At 43.2% G+C, this 8770-nt stretch overlaps 1 protein-coding gene across 1 annotated transcript; it reads left to right on the plus strand.

The window, feature by feature from the left end:
* The first annotated feature begins 2713 nt into the window (after positions 1-2713).
* LOC308301264 (profilin-2-like) lies at positions 2714-8340 on the plus strand. The gene is made up of 4 exons (XM_080745186.1): positions 2714-2839; positions 4154-4298; positions 6201-6393; positions 7363-8340. The coding sequence occupies exons 2-4, from the start codon at positions 4155-4157 to the stop codon at positions 7458-7460; spliced, it is 435 nt and encodes a 144-aa protein (XP_080601312.1). The 5' UTR covers positions 2714-2839; position 4154; the 3' UTR covers positions 7461-8340.
* Positions 8341-8770: the final 430 nt, after the last annotated feature.

The following is an 8770-nucleotide window of genomic DNA, read 5'->3' on the forward strand; positions in this document are numbered from 1 at the left end:
TAATGTACTTTAGGTGTTGGGTAAGGGGGGGTGGGGTATGGTGTAATGGGGTATGGTGTAATCAGTACCGCTTTTGGGGCCGTTTCTCTACTGCAGTGCAGTATTTTCTATTTGATCCATGCGCACATGTAGGGGCACGCACACATCTCAAGGCAAGCGCGCACGTGACATCAATACATGACAGTCCACGTCCACCCTGAAAAGAAAACCCCAAAGCACCACTGGGTGTAATGTATTTGAGGAGGGGGAGATATGGTGTCACATTAAATGTAATACCTACAATTCCAAGTGCTTGTCAGGGTGGGGGTCCCCTGTTCAAATATGTTTATTTTGGGGGTCACAGCCCAAAACGGTTTGAAAATGTATTTGAGGTGTGTATGTGGCAACATGCCATCCGTATGCAGAACAATGCAGGTCAACTGCCGAGCCCTGAGGGACCCCTCAGGGGTCAGAGGTCAGAGCCAGGAGTGTCGTCACGTATTTATGTCGGTGCGTTGTGGCACGCCGTTGGCTTGTAGATCGAAATAAATGATCATAGGGACGTGGGCTTGCAGACCTGACTGCTCAAGGGGTCTTCAACAGAGGGGTCCTGGGGTTCAGGTCACTTCAGGTCGCCAAAAATCCAATTCGCCAAATTGTTCATGCTCATTGGGCAGGCTGGTCAATGTTCCTGGATTTGCCAGGATGATTGGCAATTACATAAACTATGTTCTTTCTTTTTTTCTGGGGGAAGACCCCCAAATGAAAAGTCATTATTAAGGATGTCTTACTTTGCTTCATTCATCAAATCTGTACACCTACATTTGGCATTTTAAGGCTGATATTGTACCCATGCTAGTAAAGCAAGCCTGATAAAAGTATCAAATATGCACAAAATTCAACAGAACACAGGAAAATATATATCTGTTAAGAAGTTTGGGGGGAGGACCGCCAGACTGAGTTAAAAGGGCCCAAGGTGGAGGGGCCTTCATTATTTTATACTTTAGATATTGAAAAATAGCTTGTATATCTGCCAATTTTCAATAGTTAAGGCACAAAATGTGAGTGAATCCTTGTACCCAGGGCCCAGAAGTTGGTGCGACACCCCAGCTTAATGTAAAATAAAACAATATATTACATTAAGCCATCAGCTGGTTGGTGTAGACTAGAGGGAAGACTAAGTACAGAGCAGTGGTTTAAAGTAACTAAGTACATTTACTTAAGTACACTTTTGAGGTATTTTTACTTTACTGAAGTATTTCCAATTGCCAATACTTTTACTTCTACTCCTCTACACCTCAGAGGCAAATACTTTTACTCTACTACAATTATCTGAAACTGTAGTTACTCTTAGATTTTGATTATTATTACAAAACCTCCATTAATCCTACGCATTTCGACCATATGAAAACAGCAGATCTACCAGCTCAAAATGTGTTGTGATGCCACACATTGTGAGCTTGTAGATCATTCTGTGCAATGAGTACTTTCTACTTCTGGTACTTTAAGTACATTTTGATACCAATACTTTTGTACATTTACTCAAGTCATTTTTAATTCTGGACTTTTACTTGTAACAGAGTATTTCTATTGATACAATGGTATATGCAGTGGTGGTCCCTGCTTCATCCCTCTCACAGCTAAGGGGTCCCTGTTTCATCTCTCTCACAGCTAAGGGGTCCCTGCTTCATCTCTCTCACAGCTAAGGGGTCCCTGCTTCATCTCTCTTTCAGTTAAGGGGTCCCTGCTTCATCTCTCTCACAGCTAAGGGGTCCCTGCTTCATCCCTCTCACAGCTAAGGGGTCCCTGCTTCATCTCTCTCACAGCTAAGGGGTCCCTGCTTCATCTCTCTCACAGCTAAGGGGTCCCTGCTTCAGCTCTCTCACAGCTAAGGGGTCCCTGCTTCATCTCTCTCACAGCTAAGGGGTCCCTGCTTCATCTCTCTCACAGCTAAGGGGTCCCTGCTTCAGCTCTCTCACAGCTAAGGGGTCCCTGCTTCATCTCTCTCATAGCTAAGGGGACCGTGCTTCATCTCTCTCTCAGTTAAGGGGTCCCTGCTTCATCTCTCTCACAGCTAAGGGGTCCCTGCATCATATCTCTCTCAGCTAAGCCACAAACAAATGAGCTTCCCCTCAATAAGATCACATATTTGTAATTAGTTATAAGTATTTTTAAAGTACTTTAGTCTGTAGCAGAATCAGGCTGCAACTAGCCAGCACACCTGTGTGTGTGTGTGTGTGTGTGTGTGTGTGTGTGTGTGTGTGTGTGTGTGTGTGTGTGTGTGTGTGTGTGTGTGTGTGTGTGTGCATGCGTGTGCATGTGCATGTGCGTGTGCGTGCGTGTGCGTGTGTGACTGGAATGCAGAGTTGGCTTGTATGTGTTCTGTACTTGACAGGACAAGCGACACACACACACACACACACACACACACACACACACACACACACACACACACACACACACACACACACACACACACACACACACACACACACACACACACACACACACACACAGTATGTGCCAGTATGTCGCAACGTGATTGGCTCATGTCTGGCTTTGAATGGGCCAATCGCAGCTCGAAGTGCATGGGGAAACCTGCGTCTCTCTTCCTGTTTGTGTGTGTGTGTGTGTGTGTGTGTGTGTGTGTGTGTGTGTGTGTGTGTGTGTGTGTGTGTGTGTGTGTGTGTGTGTATGTGTGTGTGTGTGTGTGGGCTGGTTCAGAGCAGTCTTGCTCTATAAAACAGCCTGTTCTCCTTCCTGGTTCAGTCAGAAAGAGTTTCACCTCCTTTACGTCTCTACATCTCCTCTCCTGTCCTCCGCCTCGCCTGCAACTCCCACACACTCCTCAAGCTAGCAGGTGAGTTGAACACTACTTCTAATGCTGAGGAAGGACTTCCTTAAAATCTCTTTAAAAGGACTTTAAACAGACTTTAAAAGGACTTTAAACTGACTTTTTAAAAGGACTTTAAACTGACTTTTTAAAAGGACTTTAAACTGACTTTAAAAAGACTTTAAACTGACTTTAAAAAGACTTTAAACTGACTTTAAAAGGGCTTTAAACTGACTTTAAAAAGACTTTAAAAAGACTTTAAACTGACTTTTAAAAGACTTTAAACTGGCCTTTTAAAAGGACTTTAAACTGACTTTAAAAAAAGTACTTGGACTACATGGTCCCTGGGTGATGACATTTACCCAGGGCTGCCACTCGTGTAGAAATAGCCGATCTACAACTTCCCTGCGTGTTGCTTTGTGCCGTGCAGGGAGCTTGTAGATCGCCTATGTTTCCCCGTGGTCTCTTGAGTATGATACATATAATCTACAATAGGCCATTAACTGGTTCAAAATATTTTTTGAAATCTTTTTGAAATGCTTTGAAAAATATATTTTCAACTAACTTTGAAGAACTATTTTAAAGTGGTGAGCGTGACATGTAGAGCTTGTAGATCTGCTATTTTCTTGTCCTGGTCTAGTAAGTATAGACTATGGACTTTAAGAGTTTTTAAAACATTTAACCCTTCACATAGTGAATACTGTGAAAACTCTAAAGGTTGTGAAATAGGTGTTGAGATGTTGACATAGGCCTTTTAAACTGAAGTACTGGGTTGGTGTCGAAGTGTCCTTGAGCAAGACGCAGAACCTCTCTCTCTGCGTGTGCGTGCGCGCGCATGGTGGCGTGTGTGAGCTTGTAGCTCTGCTTCAACAGCTTGTAGATCTGTGACAATGATATGCTATCTTTAACAAAACATTATTTTAAAACAGTTTCATCTTTCAATCATTTGGATGGAATATTTTATCATAATCTATATTGCAGTATTGATACGTTTTTACTTAAGTAAAACATTTGAGTGCTTTTTCCAACACTGTCTGACTGTCAGTTCCTCATCTGTCTTCTTCCTCATTGCTATCTCTACCACCCCCCTTCTCTCTCTCCCCCTCTCTCTCTCTCTCTCTCTCTCTCTCTCTCTCTCTCTCTCTCTCTCTCTCTCTCTCTCTCTCCCCCTCTCTCTCTCTAATGTATTCTCTGTCTCTAGCATGTCGTTCTCTCTCTCTATCTCTCTCTCTCTCTCTCTCTCTCTAATGTATTCTCTATTTCTCTAGCATGTCATACTGGGATGCCTACCTGCCTAACCCCTCTCTCTCTCTCCCTAATGTATTGTCTATGTCTCTCTAGCATGTCTTCGTGGGATGCCTACCTGCCTAACCTGATGGCTCCAGGTCGGGATGGGAGCGCCGTCGCTCAGGAAGCGGCCATCGTTGGAAAACAGCCGGGATCTGAAGGCATCTGGACCTCCAATGGATCCTTAATGAATATCACGGTACGCAACACACACTCTATTGTCATGGGTGGGCAACTTTGATGATGGCGAGGGCCACTATATTTCCACCTTCACTCCAGAGGGCCACAATGCATATATTATTGCCACATCCTACTTTGTCATTCGAGTATCTCATACAAAAGAAGCAAAAATAGCAGATCTACAAGCTCAAAACGCGTCGCACTGCGACACCTTTTGAGCTTGTAGATCTGCTATTTTTTGCTTCTTTTGAATTTGATTCCTGAATAGTTTTATTTTTTTATTGGAATCCTGAAATGTACAAATTGTATTTCATTTCAAATGCATTTAGTTATACTCATGTTAACTTCATGAACTTAAATACAAATACGTTGGATATGAAAACAGACTAACATTTTAGTACTACTATACTAGTCATTAAGCTACTAAGATAGACTGAAGGAATTAAAACGGGTCATGTTTGCAGCTGAAATCAATAATATATCAGTATTCTGATATTAACCTGCGGGCCGGGCAGCATTAAGTGATGGTGGGGGCCGCATGTGGCCCCCGGGCCGCCAGTTGCCCATGTATGCTCTATGTAATGTACTCACTATTTACTACACACTGGACCTGAAGGCATCTGGACCTCCAATGGATCCTTAAAGAATATCACCGTACGCAACACCAGGGGTGTCACACCAAATTCTGGGCCCTGGGTAAAAGGATTCACTGTGGGCCCCCCATGAATGCTTTAACTATTGAAAAATAGCAGATATACAAGCTCACAGCGCGGCACCGAGTGCCACGCTGCGAGCTTGTATAACTGCTATTTTTTTTTTTTTTTTCTGTAGTTTTTTTCTATGTCAGTGGTGCTCAAACCGTTTCATGTGAAGGACCCCCAAAAATTATATGTATTTGTCCACGGGACCCCCATTTCAATATATTTAGTTCCAGGGCAGGGACCCCCCAGAAGCTAATTTTGAGTTACAAATGTTCGCTTAAAAATACACACAGTAGCCTATATTCAAAGATTTGCGCACATTTTCACGACTTTTCAAAAATGGCAGATCTACAAGCTCGCAGCGCTTGTATATCTACTATTTTTCAATAGCTAAAGTATAAAATAATGAAGGCCCCTCCACCTGGGGTGCTATAGTAACTCGGTTTTGATCAACATTTTGCCTGTTATCTTTCCTATGGTACCAACATCAATTCAGCATGGAATTGTGGGCAGAATCTGATCCAGCGATAACAAAACATTCTATAGTTTTGGGTCTGAGAGGCTAAATGTCATCAAACGGTGGTTCTGTGGCTCAAACGATGAATAAATAATGCAGGGGTTTTCAAACCTTTTTCATCCACGGCACTCCTGGATTGTTAATTTTTAGAATCTTACGTCCTATTGGAGAAATGTCTGTTTTCATCAGAAGCGACTGAAAATAACGTTATACTTGACGTTTAACCACTTGAACCCCAGCATGCCTGTTCTGGGGGTAAGGTTCACCCAAAATAGCCGATCTACAAGCCCACAACGCGTCACAACGTGACGCGTTGTGGGCTTGTAGATCGGCTATTTTTGGTGAAGAGAGTAGTAGTAGATGGAAAGATAACTCACCAAGCACAGTGCAAATCAGGTCTGTTTTACTAAGCATAGTGAAGTGATATCGATGTAGTGATATTGATTAATTCCACATATTATTACCAAATTATCTCGCGGGCACCCCTGGACTGGCATCACGGCACCCCAGGGTGCCCCGTCACCCCAGGGTGCCCCGTCACCCCAGGGTGCCCCGTCACCCCAGGGTGCCCCGTCACCCACTTTGAAAACCTCTGAAATAACGGACCTTGATGTGAAAAAGGTTGAAAAAACAATGATTTTAACAACTCTCTCTCTCTCTCTCTCTCTTTCCCTGTCTCTCTCTATGTCTCTCTCCCGTGCAGCCAGAGGAGATAAAGAAGCTGGTGGGGGACGAGGGGGCTCTCTTCACCTCGGGGTTCACGCTGGGCGGGGTTAAATGCACCATGCTCAGGAACCTCCTGAAGGACGAATCAGCAAAGAGCATGGACATCAGGACCAAGGCCTCGCCCCCCGAGACCGAGACGTACAACATCGGAGTCTACAGGACGGGACAGGGTACGAGACGTCTGTTTATCTATCTCAGTGGTTCTCAACCTGTGGGTCGGGACCCCCAGGGGGGTCCCCAAATTATTTTGGGGGGTCCCCAGATGTTTAGCTAAATGTCAACATTGTTTTCTCACTCAACAGTAAACAAATCAACATACCGTATAAGTGTATACAGGGTATCTGCACATTTCTCAAGTGACAATTTAAGGACTTTAAAGACCTTTTTAGGTCCTCTGGTCAAGCATTGGTCAAATTGGCAAATATTAGAGGCAGAAATTGTGAAAATAGCAGATCTACATGCTCACATGTAGACCGGCTATTTTCACAATGGAATGAATCGAGTCAAACTAAATGTAATGCCAACTACTAGCATTCCAAGTGCTTGTCAGGGTGGGGGGTCCCCAGTTAAAGTATGATTACCGCGGCCTAAAAAGGTTGAGGACCACTGATCTATCTGTCTGTCTGTCTGTCTGTCTGTCTGTGTAATCTACCTTATTATAAAACCTACAATATTAACACATTCAGCCCTATATAGGCCTACTGTACATTTCGGCCATTTGAAAATGGCAGATCTACAAGCTCACAATGCGTCGCGATGTGACTCATTGTGAGCTTGTAGATCCGCCATTTCCAAATGATTTCTATACATTTGAAAACGTGAAATTCTGCATGATGAGTATTGAGTACTTTAACCCATTTAGGCCTGAGGCTGATTCTGAGGCCGGACCTACGTTTTCTGAAAATGTATATTATTATTCAAAGATTACCAAAACAAATATGCTGCTACATACAGTACCACACAAAAATGTGTTCCGTTCATAACCATAATGGGTTGTACATTTTGATGCCAAGACGTTTGTTCTTTTGAAATTTGAGTATTTCCATATTGCAGTAGCCTATTGATACTTTTACTTAAGTAAACAATGTGAGTAATCTCCCCTCTCTCTCTCTCTCTCTCTCTCTCTCTCTCTCTCTCAGCTCTGGTGATTGTTAAAGGCGTGTCCGGCATCCACGGTTCGAAGCTGAACCTTCGCGCCCAGGAGGTCGGCCAATACCTGGACAGCGCTGGATACTGAACCTGATCACATGACCAGATGACCCCGCCTTCCCCCTCCTCCCAGCCGTCGACCAAATATGGGGCCCGCCCCCCTTCCTCCTCTCCCAGCCCACAACCAAATATGGACATCCCCCCTCTCCTCCGCTCGGAGGTCGATACCTCTGGACCCCCGTTACAGACACACACACACACACACACTCACACTCACACTCACACTCACACTCACACTCAGACACAGACACTAGGGCATTAACGACTTGTGATCTTTGCAAGTCGACTTGACTCGGTAAAAAGTTGAGTTGAAGTCGACTTTATCGTTTGATGACATCATCACATCACACACGACCCCCCCCAATTATTTTGGGGGGTCCCCAGATAGAAACATTGTTTTCGCACTCAACTGTAAACAAACCAGCATAAAGTTTAAGTGTATAGAGGGTATCTTCACATTTCTAAAGTGCCAATTTAAGGACTTTTTAATACCTCTAAAATGACAAATTAAACATTGTCCAAATTGTCAAATATATAGAGGCAGAAATTGTGAAAATAGCCGATCTACATGCTCACAACGCCTCGTAACGTGAGGTGTTGTGAGCATGTAGATCTGCTATTTTCACAATAGAAAGTGTTTTTTTTTTTCAACTTCGACTTTCTCTGGTGGGAGTCGACTTGTGTAATGACTTGTCGACTTTTTCGTTAATGCCCTAACAGACACATAGACACACAGACAGAGAGACAGACAGACAGACACACAGAGATTTTGTATTCACGGTACGAACACATATTATGTTGTTTAGCTTTCCAATACAGTTGACCCCCAAAATCACCTTTTCCCCCTCCTCGATTTCCATCGATTATGCACGGCCCATAATCTCTGTTGCTCATCAAATTATCGTCTCAAGAACGAGACAAAAAGTGAAATAAAAATATCTTTGAATCCAAGGCTTTGCGTGTCGTGTAATCAATAGATTGAAAATGTATATATATATTTTTTTTTTGGGTGACCCTTTAATTCTTTTCTTTTTATCACAGATGCCTATGTCTTGTAAGGCAGTCTGCCTTGGAGTTCCAACATTGTTTAACAATGAATTTCTTAAATTATCCTTTCATTATGTTCTGGTCCTCCATCAAATGCCTAAGAAAAAAATGTGGCCCGAGGTCAAATCTAATTTCCAACCCCTGCTTTAAAGTATGTCATGGAGTCCGGAGGTGGCTGCCTAGTCTTTAAGGATAAATATGGTATTAATCATAATTAGTCATATTATTAATTATAACTACAGTGATAATAACGGTACTGCCATGTTTTTGTGAATGTCAGGAGTGAGGTTT

This window comes from Nannobrachium achirus (assembly GCF_963921795.1).
Source record: "Nannobrachium achirus genome assembly, chromosome: 16".
NCBI classification, from domain to species: Eukaryota; Metazoa; Chordata; class Actinopteri; order Myctophiformes; family Myctophidae; genus Nannobrachium; species Nannobrachium achirus.

Coding starts and splice junctions, on each gene's coding strand:
- LOC308301264 (XM_080745186.1), top strand. CDS start 4,155: ATGTCTTCGTGGGATGCCTACCTGCCTAACCTGATGGCTCCAGGTCGG. Junction 4,299..6,200: donor GATCCTTAATGAATATCACG/GTACGCAACACA, acceptor TCTCCCGTGCAG/CCAGAGGAGATAAAGAAGCT. Junction 6,394..7,362: donor AGTCTACAGGACGGGACAGG/GTACGAGACGTC, acceptor TCTCTCTCTCAG/CTCTGGTGATTGTTAAAGGC.